The sequence below is a fragment of the Bufo bufo genome, chromosome 5 (assembly GCF_905171765.1).
Source record: "Bufo bufo chromosome 5, aBufBuf1.1, whole genome shotgun sequence".
Taxonomy (NCBI): Eukaryota; Metazoa; Chordata; class Amphibia; order Anura; family Bufonidae; genus Bufo; species Bufo bufo.
In genome coordinates this window covers 424,597,152-424,614,231 of record NC_053393.1, presented here as the reverse complement: position 1 = coordinate 424,614,231, position 17,080 = coordinate 424,597,152, and the positions used below count along the sequence as shown (strand labels likewise).

The 17,080-nt window shown below is 44.3% G+C and overlaps 1 protein-coding gene across 1 annotated transcript in view; it reads right to left on the bottom strand.

Moving 5' to 3' along the window:
* Window positions 1-11,407, bottom strand: part of GPD1L (glycerol-3-phosphate dehydrogenase 1 like) — a 45,227-nt gene extending 33,820 nt beyond the window's left edge. Inside the window, exons 1-2 of the mRNA XM_040433373.1 lie at window positions 11,264-11,407; window positions 5,559-5,736 (exon numbers count right to left, since the gene is read on the bottom strand). Of these exons, the coding sequence (XP_040289307.1) occupies window positions 5,559-5,736; window positions 11,264-11,307 (222 nt within the window). The 5' untranslated portion in view covers window positions 11,308-11,407. The remainder of the gene's footprint in view (window positions 1-5,558; window positions 5,737-11,263) is intronic.
* Window positions 11,408-17,080: the final 5,673 nt, after the last annotated feature.

The following is a 17,080-nucleotide window of genomic DNA, read 5'->3' as shown; positions in this document are numbered from 1 at the left end:
TTCCCTTTTGACCGTTGTCTACCTATGGGCTGCTCGTTGTCTTGCTTTTATTTTGAAGCTTTTTCATGTTTTCTGGAATGGGTTGTGGCTGTTCGGATGCCTATGGGTTCATTGACGCACTATCTGGATGATTTTTTGTTTATTGGTCCTGGTTCCTCTCCAGCTTGTGCACGGCTCCTTGATTGTTTTATGAACGTTTGTGCTGAGTTTGGGATTCCTTTGGCTTTGGATAAAACAGTTTTTCCATGTACATGTTTAGAGTATTTAGGGATTGTAATTGACACAGTTGCTGGTGAATACCTTCTGAGAAAATAGCTAAAGCTATCTCTGCGTTCTCACTGTTATTTCGTAGGTCAAGGGCCACAGTAGGGAAATTCAATCTCTTTTGGGTTTATTTGGTATTTTTTTCCCCCAAGGTTATGCCATTAGCACGTATTTTCTCTCGTCGTTTATCTTTGCTTATTGCTGGGTTGAGGAATCCTGCCCTTCATGTCCAGATCTCTAGGGAGGTTCAGGATGATTTATTAGTCTGGTTGGGTTTTTTTCAGGGTTTTAATAGTCGTCTGATTTGGCAGTCTGATTTTATTTATGCTGCTGATCTACAGCTGTTTACAGATGCTTCTGTTTCAGTAGGTTTTGGTGCTTTTTTTCAGGGGAAATGGTGTGCTGAGCGTTGGCCCCAGTTGTGGTTTGATAAAGGACTAGTGAAGAATTTGGTATTGTTGGAATTATTCCCGGTTATTGTTGCTGTTACACTATGGGGTTCTCCGTTCAAGAATAGGAAGTTGATCCTAAACACAGATAATAAGGGTGTTGTCTTTGCCATAAATTGTTTATCATCCAAGTGTAGTATGGTGATTAATTTGTTAAGACATTTAGTTTTGCTATGCTTGAGTTGGAATATCTTACATAGGGCAGTGCATATTCCTGGTAGATCGAAGGAGGTTGCTGATGTGTTATCCCGTTTTCAGTTTTGCAGATTCTGTCAGTTGGTTCCTTATGCAGAGCGGGAGGGAGAACGGTGCCCGCTTCACCTGTGGACTGCGATATGGTCATGATTATGCGACTTTTGCGGCAATCGTTTGCCCCATCTACATGGTCAAGTTATGTAAGTGCTTGGTCCAAATGGTCTAGTTTTATGTCTGACTTATCATTGTCTCCCCTGATACTGTCGGAGCAGTCGGCTGTTGCCTTTTGCTTATCTTTGTTTCGTAAGCGTTTGGCCTATTCGACGGTATGTCGGATTCTTGCAGGGGTTTCATTTTTTTATGAGATTGTTAGGAAATAGGTCATTTTGTGAAATTTTAATTATTAAGCATTTGTTGAAGGGGTATAAGAAAGGTAATTGTGTTTTGGACGGGCGTTGTCCTATTACTCCTGATATACTGTTATCTTTGGTGTCAGTTAATAGTTCAGTTTGTTTTTCGGATTATGAAGCTTGTTTGTTTTCCACAGCCTATGTTCTGATGTTCTTCGGTGCATTGCGCATTAGTGAGCTCCTTCCAAAATCTAGGTTTTAGTTGACGGCTTTTGTGTTTTTCGGACTGTGTTAAGATATTCATTAGTCATTCCAAGACGGATCAAGGTGTTAGAGATTGTTGGATTCGTATTGGGGGCATCCCCATCAGTCCAGTATGTTCGCCTATGTTTAAAATATTTGTCTGTACGCCCCTATGGTTCGGTAAATTTTTTGGTTCATATGGATGGTTCCCCATTGACTCAGTTTCAGTTTCGTGCGGTGTTTTCACGTGGACTTTCAGTTTTGGGTTTGAGTGATCGTAATTTTTCTTCCCATTCCTTTCGTATCGGGGCTGCGACTGAGGCTTTTCGTCTTGGTCTTCATGAGTCCACAATTCAGGGGATTGGTCGTTGGTCATCCAGCTGTTATACTTCTTATGTCCGCCCGGATTTAATTGATTGATGTATCATTTATTTCAGGTAAGGTTGTATGGATCATTGGTCACTCCTTTATCCACTGGGCGAAGATGAGAGCCAGTGTACGACCTTATGGACTTAATTTATCTATGTCATCAGAAGCGGTACAGATTTATTGGAATGGTGTAAGAAATCTGAGATGGTCTGATTTATGGAATCAGATATTGATAATGGCTGCGGAGTATCCGGACCCAGATTTAATTGTTATACATCTTGGGGGTAATGATATTGGGAAGCTGGGTACTATGGATCTAGTTTTCCAGATAAAGAGTCTAGTTTAATGACAGTGCGTCGATGTTTTCCACATGCCAGAATTGTATTTTCTGAAATTGTTCTTCGTCTAATTTGGCTCCACTCGCCTGACATGAAGCACCTGCACAGAATCCGTCGCAGGATTAACAGATTAAAGGGTTTCTATCACTTCATATGACATAATTAGCTGGCAGACACTAGCGATCTGCTAGTGTCTGCTCTGGCCAACCATCCTACTATAATCACTTGTGGGGCAGCGGTTTTGCTAAAAAACTAACTTTTATAAATATGCTAATGAGCCTCTAGGTGCTATGTGGGCGTCATTAGCACCTAGAGGCTCCATCTACCTTCATACACAGCGGCCGCCCAGCACGTCCCTCCAGCCCGCCCATGTCCTCCTCCGTGTGACGCAGCGGCCGAATTCTCGCGCATGCGCCGTGCGCGGCTGTATTCGGCGCATTAGAGATGTCTGAGCTCGGAGCGGTCAGACATTCAATGCGCATGCGCCGAATACAGCCGCGCACGGCGCATGCGCGAGAATTCGGCCGCTGCGTCACACGGAGGAGGACATGGGCGGGCTGGAGGGACGTGCTGGGCGGCCGCTGTGTATGAAGGTAGACGGAGCCTCTAGGTGCTAATGACGCCCACATAGCACCTAGAGGCTCATTAGCATATTTATAAAAGTTAGTTTTTTAGCAAAACCGCTGCCCCACAAGTGATTATAGTAGGATGGTTGGCCAGAGCAGACACTAGCAGATCGCTAGTGTCTGCCAGCTAATTATGTCATATGAAGTGATAGAAACCCTTTAATGTCAAAATTCCTCCCTATGCTATGGGGTTTTATTTTTCGCCATATTGATTTAGAAGGTGGTGTGCCCGGCGTTTATTTTTCGGATGGGGTACATTTATCTGACATTGGCTTGGATATTTTTAATTTGGATTTACAAGCCATTGTTGAGCTTAGTTTTGGTGGGGTGGGGCCTGCTGCGCCTTTATAGGCTGCAGGCTGGTGGGGTACGAGTTGTTTGATAAGCTGCAATCTTTGAGCTTGAGCTTATGGCTGAGCTCGTGCTTTTTTGTATATGAGGTCAAATTAAAGGGATTCTGTCACCAGTTTCTTACCCCCCCATTTAAAAATATGGTTATGTTCATGGAGCTCTAGCGATTCCTAATGTGGTCTTATAACCGAAATCCGTAGGCTCATTTTGTCTAAAAAACGTTATAACTAACCTGTCATTCATCTCACAAATGTGCCCAAAGAAAGGGATGATCATGTCTTCCAGATGCCGCCCGTACCCGCCGCCGTTTGTGCCCAGCTCCTCCTTTGCTGTCATCAGCGCCGCCTCAGAATCCTTTGCTACGCCTCCGGTTCTCCCTCACTACCCCCTCCTTCTTCTCTAACATCCCGCGCGTGCGCACAGGCCTGTGCCTGATGCGCCCGTGCGGACTTCTCCGTTCGGCTTCATGGAGCGAAGTGCGCATGCGCCGTCACTTCGCTCAACCACTTGCCGGCGCATGCGCACTTCGCTCCATGAAGCTGAACGGAGAAGTCCGCACGGGCACATCAGGCACAGGCCTGTGCGCACGCGCGGGATGTTAGAGAAGAAGGAGGGGGGAGTGAGGGAGAGCCGGAGGCGTAGCAAAGGATTCTGAGGCGGCGCTGATGACAGCAAAGGAGGAGCTGGGCACAAACGGCGGCGGGTACGGGCGGCATCTGGAAGACATGATCATCCCCTTGGGCACATTTGAGAGATGAATGACAGGTTAGTTATAAAGTTTTTTAGACAAAATGAGCCTACGGATTTCGGTTATAAGACCACATTAGGAATCGCTAGAGCTCCATGAACATAACTATATTTTTAAATGGGGGGGTAAGAAACTGGTGACAGAATCCCTTTAATGTTTAAATTGAGTTGGTAATGTTAAATTATTAATTTATAATGAGCTTGAGCTTATGGCTGAGCTCGTGTTTTTGAGTTCAATGGAATTTTTAATTGAGTTGTTAATGTTAAATTATTAATTTAGTAAAAAATATTTTCCAATCAAATGGACTGGTTTCAGTGTTTTTATTGATATGATTAGGAATATGTTAAGTGGGGTATGACCTTTCATCCCATGATAGTAACAGTCGTGGGCTGCATAAAGCCCTGCCCCTTCCCCTCACCAATCAGATTCCACCTCTCATCTTCCAAAGGAGTGCTGAAAAATGAAAGGTGGACTCAGATTGGCTGCTAGGGGAATCAAGCCAGTTTTCCTTTACACCAGTTTTGATAAATCTCCCCCATTCTTTTTAGCGCATCCGAGTAACAAATGTGTAGAAAATGAGGTGTGCCAGAAGGTTGGTACAAACAATGCTAAGAAAACAGTACACTCATCATAGTAAATGTGGGCTAATGCGAGCACCTTTTTGGAAGAAATGGCGGGCACTCCCTTCAGCATTAAACAAGGGGGTGAGGTCGGTGTTCAACCTGAGTACAAGGCAAACATGCCAGTCAAGACCACACCTGCATAGTGCTATGTTCAGACAACTGCTTTTTTCTAAAATAAAAAGAACACAAATTGCAAGCATCTAGACGGACATCATACAGTCATTGACTTTTGCGACTGCAAGCTCCTTCCCCAAAAAGTAGATATTTCCAATAGCTAAAGCACTCGCTTAAAGGGGTTCTATACCTTTTTCTTACTAATAAACTATCCTTTGGATAGGTCATCAACATCTGATCAGTGGGGGTTTGACACCCAGGACCAACGCCAATGATTTGCTGACCACCTATCGAAAGGTTAGATTATCAGTAAGAAGTATCTTCAGGATTGTTTACCCACTGCATTCATACTACAGGTACTGCTACTAAACTTACATACCCTCTGGGCCGATGAAGAAGTTCAGATTTAAAGGGGTTGTCTCATCTCAGACAATGGGGGTATGTCACTAGGATATGCCCCCATTGTCTGATAGGTGCAGGTCCCAACGGAGAGAATGGAGCCCTGAAATTGTCGGAGGGCGCACTGTGCATGCGCCCTCCATTCGTTTCTATGGGGCCGCCGTAAATAGCCGAACGCTGGCTTGGCTATTTCCGTCGGGCCCATAGAAAGTGAATGGGAGCAGTGGCCGGTCATACACGGTTCGCTCCTATTAACTTCTATGGGGAGAGCGCTTGGTGGTGACTGGACAGGAGTCCTCCAGCCACCACCTTGCGGGGCTCCGTTTAGGAGATAGGTGCGGGTCCCAGCGGTGGGACCCGCACCTATAAGGCAATGGGGGCATATCCTAGCGATATGCGATTGTCCGAGATAGCACAACGCCTTTAAGAACTGTAATAAGCAAGCTGATATCACATGAAGCATGGAGAACGAATAAAATACATTCTCACCACGTTCTCTGGTAGTTTATGACCGGGGAGATATTTCACATTCTCATGATCAGTGTTGATGATGTCTGTGAGCTTCCTTCCATTAATAATCTCTTCAAACACCCACATGTTGACCGTGGGTGCAAATTTTTCCAGTTTTTCAACATTGCTTCCAATAATTTTTGCAACAGCAGAGCCCCTGAATAGGTGCAAGAAAGAAAAATGTTCACGTCAATGTAACAAAAACGTTGTAAACGTATAATAAGATCATATGGACCGTTTCGGCCCAGTTGTAGTAAATCTAAACTGAACAGACCGGAGCCGGTATGAAAATCATTGTAGGACACTGGATGCGGTTGTTTAGCTAACAAAAAAAAAAAAAAAAAAAACGGATCCGGCACCATGGACTTACATTGATTTCTGGTCTGTTCAGTTTAGCAGACCGGACACAAAAACACAGCTTGCAGCAGTTTTCTGTCCAGTCAAAAAAACACAACAAAATGGAACGGAATACATCCTGATCTGCAGGATTTCAAAACCGGAAAGTCACAACGCAAGCGTGACACAGGCCTAAGATAGATGTATCGCTATATGGACAATATGGATTGTTGTCAGTGTAACTATATTAAAAGATTTCTAGGCTGACCATTTCCACACAAGAAAAAATTCTAAACACCTGACACACAATAGGGAATGCATTTTAATCATTTATTTTGGTGTTAGTTTGTATATTTACAGAATAAAAAGTTATAGTTGAAAAAAATATTACTTTTTAAAAAAATTGTTTGCAGTTTTCCCCAAATTAAACCAAAAAAGTTAAAACTATTCTCTAAAAACATTAATATACGGTACATTAGGGGTCACATACAAAAACATAAAACAAAAGAGAGAAAAAAAAAAAACAGGGTTGTTAAACCACCATGTGTACTAAATCACTAAAAAAAGTATCTGTCTTTTCAGGCCTGGTCATAACCTGATCAACCCTAGTAAACCAGGCTTACAGTACTACCTGTCTCGTAGCAATCCGATCTGTCGCCCTAGATAAAATACTACTTTTATACGCTAACGAGGTGCTCTGAGCACCAGAGGTCAGGCCTAGCCCTTCACAGCACCATGCCAGAACCGCCTGAGGAGTTCACCGCATCCAGCCTAGCCAGATTCTACTATTCTCCGCTGGACCTCATTGACTATAATGGGATCTGTCTTCGGCCTTAGGCCTCATGCACACAACCGTATGTATTTTGCAGTCCGCAAAAAACGGATCTGCAAAAAATACAGATGACGTCCATGTGCATTCCGTATTTTGCGGAACAGAACAGCTGGCCCCTGATAGAACAGTCCTATCCTTGTACGTAATGAGGACAATAATAGGACATGTTCTATTTTTTGGCGGAACGGAAATACAGATACAGAAACAGAATGCACACTGAGTAACTTCCGTTTTTTTTTTGCGGACCGTATACGGAACCATTCATTTCCATGGGTGAGCAAAAAAAAAAAAAAAAAAAGGAATGGACACGGAAAGAAAATACGTTCGTGTGCATGAGGCACTCCCTCTTTCCCTCTGACTGACAGGGAAAGGCATCATCACTGTTCCGATGCCTGGTCGTGACATCTCGCACAAGCAATAGCGAGAGTTGAATAGACACATGAGCGGTGGATCTCATTCTGCTGTCCCCGCTCCTGAGATGTGAACTGAACCCTCATGGGCACATGTGCCAGATTTCAGGCCCTGTCAATCAGTGGGAAAGAGGGAGTGACTAAGGCCTCATGCACACGACCGTTGTTCTGGTCCGCATCCGAGTCGCAGTTTTTGCACCTTGGATACGGACCCATTCACGTCAATGGGGCCGCAAAAGATGCACACTGTGTGCTGCCCGCATCCGTTGCTCCGTTCCGTGGTCCCGCAAAAAAAAAATATAACATGTCCTATCCTTGTCCGTTTTGCGAACAAGAATAGGCATTTCTACAATGGGCTGCCTATTCCGTTCCACAAATTGCGGAAGGCACACAGGCGACTTCCGTGTTTTGCGGACCGCAAAAAATGGAACGGTCGTGTGCATGAGACCTAAGGTTGAAATACGGATGAGAAGCAGTGCTCTGCAAAGCTTGTCCTACCCCTTGGTGCTCCGAGCACCTAATTCGCATAAAAATAAAAGCCAAAGTGGCAGATCAGGTTGCTGCAAGACCGGGGTCGTTTCACTCAGCATAATCAACCCCACAGGGCAGGATGCCTGGTTTCCTAGGGCTGATCATGCTGACAGATGCAGCACTGAAGGACACCATGTCATTTCTAAGAAACCGTGTTCCACGCCAGCTCGTCCTCGACACAAGCCCTTCATCTCTGACATTCAATAACAGAGTCCTGGCAGTTTTAGGAACGAGGTGACGGTCGTGGGTGCTTAGTACTATCCACCATGTCTAAGGCTTGGTCTACACCATGACATTTGTCGCATGACATTTTGTGGCACCAATGTCACGCAACAATTTTAATAATGGCAGTCTATGGTGTCGCACTGCAACATGCAACATGCTGCGACTGCGACGCAACAGTCGCAGAAAATCCATTCGAGATGGATTTTTCTGCAACTGTCGCGTCGCAGTATGTCGCATGTTGCAGTGCGACACCATAGACTGCCATTTTAAAAATTGTCGCGCGACATTGGTGCAACAAAATGTTGCGCGACAAATGTTGCAGTGTAGTTGTGCCCTATCTGTCGCGCAACAAATGTCGTCGTGTAGACCTAGCCTAATACTTGACAGCCACAAGTAGCAATTACAAGCTACTGCCCTAATTACCTACAGACCGTAAGTGTGCTTATAACAATAGAAGAAAGTGTCGCCCAAAGGCAACGTCGCCATATGTTACTGAACACAACAGCCACATTTCTAATCGTGTCAGGGAAAACCGGGCACAAAGGCATTTCTCCTGCAGCTGCACGAAAAATGTGACATTATATGGCGGCAATGTAATATAGGGACAGCACAAAATTGCCAGAATGGGAGCGGCGCTCTGTTCTGGCTCATAAAGTGTTAACATTAGTAGGGACCTCCCCCCTCCTCTATGATGAAATGTTCTTGGAAGGTATGTGAACAGGGCGTGTCCTCAAGAGACACCCAGTTTTTTTGTATTTTCACGTGCAGAGGATAAACTGTGAATCTTCAGCAAAGAAGCAGCAGAGTAGATGGAACGTGGCCAAATCTCCTGCACAACGGATATTGACCCGCGGTTTGGATTTTAAATTCACAGAATCTGGGCCATGTTTCCCGGGCTGCACCCAACCGTAAGAATTTTTTCCATCCACAAAATAAGGAATGGGTCTGTATCCCGCCAGAATTTTTTGGAGGACGCATTGTCTTCAATGGGACAAGTATAGGACATGTTCTATCTTTTGGAGAACGGACATATGGATGGGGAGAGCACATGGAAGTCATACATGTGCTTTCTGCATCCGTATGTCCGTTACGCAAAAGCTAGAACATGTCCTATACTTCTCCGCAAAATGCAGACCCATCGAAAATGCCGAAGGCACACAGACCACTTCCGTATGTTTTGGGTCCGTGGTTTGCAGACTGTCCACAAGCCTTTATACTGTTCTCTTTAGGATCCAATCTAAAGACAGGCACACGCCTTCTATAGCGTGGAAGTCACAGACCACGGAAATACACTGAATTGCGTCTAGACAAGGAAGTCGTACACAAGTCGCAGGACCGCGACAGTCCTCACATACACAACATGAAAAGCAGAGGACCCAGAATTACCACCTAAGGCTACTTTTACACTAGCGTTTTTGCTGGATTCGTCATGGATCACCGAAAACGCTTTCGTCATGATAATACAACCGCCTGCATCAGTCATGGAACAGTTTGTATTATCTCTAACATAGCAAACGTCTCTAAAACCATTGTAAGTCAATGGGTGACGGATCCGTTTTTTTTTTATTGTGTCATAGAAAACGGATCTGTCACCATTGACTTACATTGTGAGTCATGACAGATCCGTCTTGCTCCGCATCACAGGACGCACTCAAAAACGCTGCTTGCTGCGCTTTTGTGTGCGTCATGGGAACACAATGAAACAGAACGGAATGTATTCCGTTCCCTCCGGTCTCAATAGCGGAAAGGGAAAACGCAGATGTGAAAGTAATGTGCATAGGGCTGACCAACACCAGATGTGGGGGTGAAGGACAAGGCATGGATTTCACTATCTGATCCTTTGATCCCATGGGAGATATGCTGCTCTCAGGTGTCTGGCCGCAGCTACTTTCACATCTGCGTTTTCCTTTCCGGAATTGAGATACGTCAGAGGATCCCAATATCGGAGGAAACCGCTTCCGTTTTATCACCATTCATTGTCAACGGGGACAATACTGAACACAACAGAACGGAGTGCACCAGAATGCCTTCCGTTCTGTTTGGTTGCGTTCCCATCGCGGACACAAAACCACTACAAGCAGCGTTTTTGTGTGCTTCATGGGATGTGGAACAAGATGGGTCCGCAAGTCTCATGAGAATAGCTACAAGTTATGCCCTAAAAGTTATTTTTTTTGTGCAGCCAAACACAGCCTAAGGGTACTTTCACACTAGCGTTATTCTTTTCCGGAATAGTGTTCCTTCCTAGGGGCTCTATACCGGAAAAGAACTAATCAGTTATATCCTAATGTATTCTGAATAGAGAGAAATCCGTTCAGGATGTCTTCAGTTTAGTCTTTTTGACTTTTCAGGACGGAGATAATACCGCAGCATGCTGCAGTTTTATCTCTGTCCAAAATTCCGGATCCGCCATTTTTTCCCATTGAAATGCATTCGCCAAGTGTTCCAGCAAAACGGATCCGGCATTGCGGTCTGCGCATGCTCAGACCGCAAAAAACGTGAAAAAAAATAAATGCCAGGTCCGTTTTTCCGGATGACACCGGAGACGGATCCGGCATTTCAATGCATTTGTCATGCGGATCCGGCATCTTGATCCGTCTGACAAATGCCATCCGTTTGCATACGTTTTGACGGATCCGGCAGGCGATTCCGGCGACGGAACTGCCTGCCGGAATCCTCTGCCGCAAGTGTGAAAGTAGCCTTACCCACATGTGAAATCCATGTGCTCCCCCAACCCTACAGGCAAAGGCTTGCCCATCCTAAGTGGAGGCTGCAGGGCGTCCTAGTCTGCGTGCACACAGGCTGGAAAAAAAATACGGATCTGGCACCACTAAGGGCTCATGCACACAAATGAATTTTCTTTCCGTGTCCGTTCCGTTTGTTTTGTGGACCGCAAAATCCCTATGGTCGTGTGCATGATCCCTAACATTGTGTTTCATGCCGGACCCGTTTTTCGACTACAACAGTTTTAGTGCTGGATCCGTCTTGTTCATTTTAGAGATAATACAACCGGATCTGTTCGGAACGGATGCAGGCGGTTGTATTATCAGTAACGGAAGCGTTTTTGTTGACTCCTGCCGTGTCCAGGGATGTGAAAGTAGCCTTATTCCATCTCCCCTCTGTACACACATGCACACTCGGCTGTGTATGACAAGTGCACCCAGCAGTCTCCACATAGAAGGGTTGGGGGAGGGGAAGCACATGCATGTCACATGTGGTAAGTGTTTGGCTGCACACAAGAACTTGTAGGTATTCTCATGTGCCTGGCGGCCACCAGACCGCAGCGTGTGCACAGGGCTCATGGCGCCAATGTGACGGGTAGCAGCTGCACATAACCCCGGAGGAGCACTCACCAGTTCCCGGAGCCCACGATGCACACTCTGAGGGGACCGGCCATGGCTTCTCCCGTGTTGTTATCTCCGTGTCCTGTTGCTGTTTTGCTGAGTAGCTGCAGGCCAGTCCTGTGTCACCGCTCCGCGACCGCAGCCGCCGCACAGCATTCTGGGGGTTGTAGTCTTAGCGCCTCCCCGTCCTCACCTGTGTATTACAGTGTGCAGTGCTGGGAATCACTACTCCTATCTGGTCCTATAGAGAGATTGATGATAGAAATATAGATAGATCATAGACAGATTGGTATTAGATAGAGAGATGGATCTTTCTATCTATCTGTTTATATATAACTATTAGGGCAGCCAACCCCCCAAAAAAATTCGGGACAACTTATCCCAAAATCACAGACAGCCAACATTTTTTACGGACATGTTGGAAAACTATAATGAATTATAAGTAATCCATGTCTATAACTCAATACACTCAGAAGAACTCAATAGCAGCATTTACCGTGAGCTGTGAAATGCTGATAATAACCTAGTCAAGGACCGCCAGCCTTACAAAATCTATCATCTAATATCTATCATATCTCATCTCATGTCTATTTATCTATCTATCATCTAATATCTATCTAATTATCTATCAATCTCATATCTATCTATCTCATGTCTATCATCTAATATCTATTTATCTAATTATCTATCAATCATCTAATATCTATCTCTCATATCTATCTATCTATCAATCATCTAATATCTATCTATCTATCTCTCATATCTATCTATCTATCAATCATCTAATATCTATCTATCTAATTATCTATCTCATATCTATCTATCATCTAATATCTATCTATTACAGGGGTGCACAATTTTTTTTGGTCTGAGGGCCGCATTGTCACATCGCTCTATTTCAAGGAGCCGCAAATAAGAGGACGGCGCTCCCTGGTTATTACCACCTCCTGCCAGTTACAGGCGCCATGCAATAACCAGTAAGCATTTTCCCTTAGTAGTGGGGAAAGCGCTTGTAACAGCAGCTGCTGTGCGCTGCTGTTCCCCTGCTTACCGCCGCGGTTCCAGGCGCCGCGTTCAGCGGTGATCTGCGGCCGATGCTTCCCATTTCACCGCTGCAGTCCTGGGTCCTGTCCGTGTGGGTGCTGTTGTTCTGGATCCGCTCCACAGTTTGCTCTCAGCCCTGGCCCTAGCATGCTTGCTGTTTTCTTCCTGCTGCACTTCCTTAAGGGCCGGCACGCGTCACTTCCTGGGCTTCGTGGCATAGGTCATGTGACCTCGCTGACCTATCCTAGCCCTCCTGTGCATATATAAGTGGCTCAGACCCCTTTCCAGATGCCTCAGTGTCAAGGTCCTTGTGTCCTGCTAACCACTTGTGTGCCTGGATTCTGCTAACTGTCTGATCCCTGCCTGTTTGCCTTGCCTCTTCTGTTGCCGACCCGGATTGCCTGACCTGTGCCGCCTGCCCTGACCTTTTGCCTGTCTGACTTCACTTCTGCCTCATCCTTTGGTCCTGCACTGTTTTTCCTGGTAATGACCCCGCCTGCTGACATCACCTGTACTTCTGGTACCTTTCTCCGATACCTCCTGATCTGCCTGGACCAGCTGCCTCGTGTGCCTATCCTCCTCAACAGGTAGTGACCTGGTGTTCCCCTCAGGAAAGTCTATCCCCACCATCAGGGGTACTGTGAAGAATTGAGGGGTTCACTTAGACAACACTCTTAGAGGAGGTGGGACTCGTGGCACAGTGGGTTCACACCTGCTGATTTGTGACAGTGCTTATTGGTTAACACTTTAACCACCTCAGCCCCCCTAGCTTAAACACCCTTAATGACCAGACCACTTTTTACACTTCTGCACTACACTACTTTCACCGTTTATTGCTCGGTCATGCAACTTACCACCCAAATTAATTTTACCTCCTTTTCTTCTCACTAATAGAGCTTTCATTTGGTGGTATTTCATTGCTGCTGACATTTTTACTTTTTTGTTATTAATCGAAATTTAACAATTTTTTTGCAAAAAAATGACATTTTTCACTTTTAGTTGTAAAATTTTGCAAAAAAAACGACATCCATATATAATTTTTTCTTTAAATTTATTGTTCTACATGCCTTTGATAAAAAAAAATGTTTGGGTAAAAAAAAATGGTTTGGGTAAAAGTTATAGCATTTACAAACTATGGTACAAAAATGTGAATTTCCGCTTTTTGAAGCAGCTCTGACTTTCTGAGCACCTGTCATGTTTCCTGAGGTTCTACAATGGCCAGACAGTACAAACACCCCACAAATGACCCCATTTCGGAAAGTAGACACCCTAAGGTATTCGCTGATGGGCATAGTGAGTTCATAGAAGTTTTTATTTTTTGTCACAAGTTAGCGGAAAATGATGCTTTTTATTTTTATTTTTATTTTTTTCTTACAAAGTCTCATATTCCACTAACTTGTGACAAAAAATAAAAACTTCCATGAACTCACTATGCCCATCACGAAATACCTGGGGGTGTCTTCTTTCCAAAATGGGGTCACTTGTGGGGTAGTTATACTGCCCTGGCATTTTAGGGGCCCGAATGCGTGAGAAGTAGTTTGAAATCAAAATCTGTAAAAAATGGCCGGTGAAATCCGAAAGGTGCTCTTCGGAATGTGGGCCCCTTTGCCCACCTAGGCTGCAAAAAAGTGTCACACATCTGGTATCGCCGTACTCAGGAGAAGTTGGGCAATGTGTTTTGGGCAGTCATTTTACATATACCCATGCTGGGTGAGATAAATATCTCGGTCAAATGCCAACTTTGTATAAAAAAATGGGAAAAGTTGTCTTTTGCCAAGATATTTCTCTCACCCAGCATGGGTATATGTAAAATGACACCCGAAAACACATTGCCCTGAGTACGGCGATACCAGATGTGTGACACTTTTTTGCAGCCTAGATGCGCAAAGGGGCCCACATTCCTTTTATGAGGGCATTTTTAGACATTTGGATCCCAGACTTCTTCTCACGCTTTAGGGCCCCTAAAATGCCAGGGCAGTATAAATACCCCACATGTGACCCCATTTTGGAAAGAAGACACCCCAAGGTATTCAATGAGGGGCATGGCGAGTTCATAGAAATTTTATTTTTTTGGCACAAGTTAGCGGAAATTGATTTTTTTTTTTTTGTTTGTTTTTTCTCACAAAGTCTCCCTTTCCGCTAACTTGGGACAAAAATTTCAATTTCAATTTCATGCCCCTCACGGAATACCTTGGGGTGTCTTCTTTCCGAAATGGGGTCACATGTGGGGTATTTATACTGCCCTGGCATTCTAGGGGCCCTAAAGCGTGAGAAGAAGTCTGGAATATAAATGTCTAAAAAAAATTTACGCATTTGGATTCCGTGAGGGGTTTGGTGAGTTCATGTGAGATTTTATTTTTTGACACAAGTTAGTGGAATATGAAACTTTGTAAGAAAAATAAATAAAATTTCCGCTAACTTGGGCCCAAAAAATGTCTGAATGGAGCCTTACAGGGGGGTGATCAATGACAGGGGGGTGATCAGGGAGTCTATATAGGGTGATCACCCCCCTGTAAGGCTCCATTCAGACGTCCGTATGTGTTTTGCGGATCCGATCCATGTATCAGTGGATCCGTAAAAATCATACGGACGTCTGAATGGAGCCTTACAGGGGGGTGATCAATGACAAGGGGGTGATCAATGACAGGGGGGTGATCACCCCCGTCATTGATCACCCCCCTGTGAGGCTCCATTCAGACGTCCGTATGTGTTTTGCGGATCCGATCCATGTATCCGTGGATCCGTAAAAATCATACGGACGTCTGAATGGAGCCTTACAAGGGGGTGATCAATGACAGGGGGGTGATCAGGGAGTCTATATGGGGTGAGCAGGGGTGAGCAGTGGTTAATAAGGGGTTAATAAGTGACAGGGGGGGGTGTAGTGTAGTGGTGTTTGGTGCTACTTATTACTGAGCTGCCTGTGTCCTCTGGTGGTCGATCCAAGCAAAAGGGACCACCAGATGACCAGGTAGTAGGTATATTAGACGCTGTTATCAAAACAGCGTCTAATATACCTGTTAGGGGTTAAAAAAAAATCGCATCTCCAGCCTGCCAGCGAACGATCGCCGCTGGCAGGCTGGAGATCCACTCGCTGACCTTCCGATCCTGTGAACGCGCGCGCCTGTGTGCGCGCGTTCACAGGAAATCTCGCGTCTCGCGAGATGACGCACGGATGCGTCCAGGAGGAATGAATCGACCGCCTCCAGGATGCATCCGTGCGTTAGGCGGTCAGGAGGTGGTTAATAACCAGGCCTGAACAGACACTTTTTTTTTTATTATTATTATTCAGCGCACGTGGTGGTTCGAACGGTTGTAACTTTTTTGTGTGTTGGGACTACCAAAATAATTTTTGCAACAATGTTTCACTTGACACATAGGGCCCTATAGTTTACTTTTTAGTTTTATTTGAAGGAAACTGTACAAAACTTTATTTTAAAAGTACTTTTTTTCAAACTATAGCTACTTATTCTTTAAATATGCAAACTGCCACCAAAATAAATTATAATTAGTTCCCTATTTTGGTATATAATACATATACTGTAGTTTCACGTGAATGGGGCGATAATGGTGGCGGTTTTGGTTGGTGTGGGTGTTTTTTCTTTTATTTATCTTTGTATTTATTTTTTTTACTTAATTTTTAATATATTTCTGCTACAAATATTATCCCCCAAGAGGTCATAAAAAGACCTTTGGGGGACACTGACACTTTTTGTTAATTTTTCACTTTTTCCTTATCTTTTACTTTTATTTTTACTTTTTTATAATTGGTTTATTACTTATTATTTAAATGTATTCTTGCCACATATGTCCCCCAAGAGGTCATAGACTGTTGGGAGACAATCTACACAATTTTGCACTTTTTCTTTTTTTCTTTTATTGGTATTTTGTTTTCTATTTTTTTTTTTTTTATATATATATATATATATATATATATATATATATATATATATTTTTGTCACATAATGTGTCCCCCAAGGGATCATAAAAAGACTGTTAGGGGACAGTGAACACTTTTATTTTTGCAATTTTTTCTTTTATTTTATTCTTGGTTTTTTTCTGTTTTTTTTATTTATAATTTTTGAACTTATTTTTAATGTTTTTTTCCACATAATTAGTCCCCAAGAGATCTTTGAAAGACCTTTGGGAACACAGACTCTTTTATATTTTTTTGCACTTTTTCCACTGTAACTGGGGCATCCAAAGGAGCCCCAGTTACAGGGGAAATCAGCCTGCTGTGAGGGCTGAGCAGGGTCCCCCGACCCTGCTCCTCTGCCCCCAAGCCGGGTCCACCCTGCACAGCGCGCCGCTCACCTATCTGAGGAGAAGGCAGAAGCGCTGATACACTGCTTCTGCCTTCTCCTTGGCTCCCCCGCTGTCACTTACAGCCGTGAACAGACCTGCTCCTGCTACAGTGCGGGAGCAGGAGCTGTAATGCTCCATCATGCGGCGCTGTGGGCAGAAACACAGCTGTTTGCACTATCAGCTGTGTTTCTGTCCAGGAGGACGGGGGCCGCAAGCCTTGGCTCTGGGGGCCGCCTGCGGGTTGTGCACCCCTGATCTATTTTCCAATATCTATTTATCTATCTATTTATGTCTATCTATTATCTGATCTATTCAGGGAGAGTCCAGAGTATTTTTTTTTACACATGCCACTTCCTTCCCATCATGTACACAATATACATATTTTCATACAGGGAATGTGTTCATAGGTCCCCACATTTAAAAAAAATCATAAAAATCACATGTGTTTATTTTTTTAAATAATGGGTTTCAATGAACAAC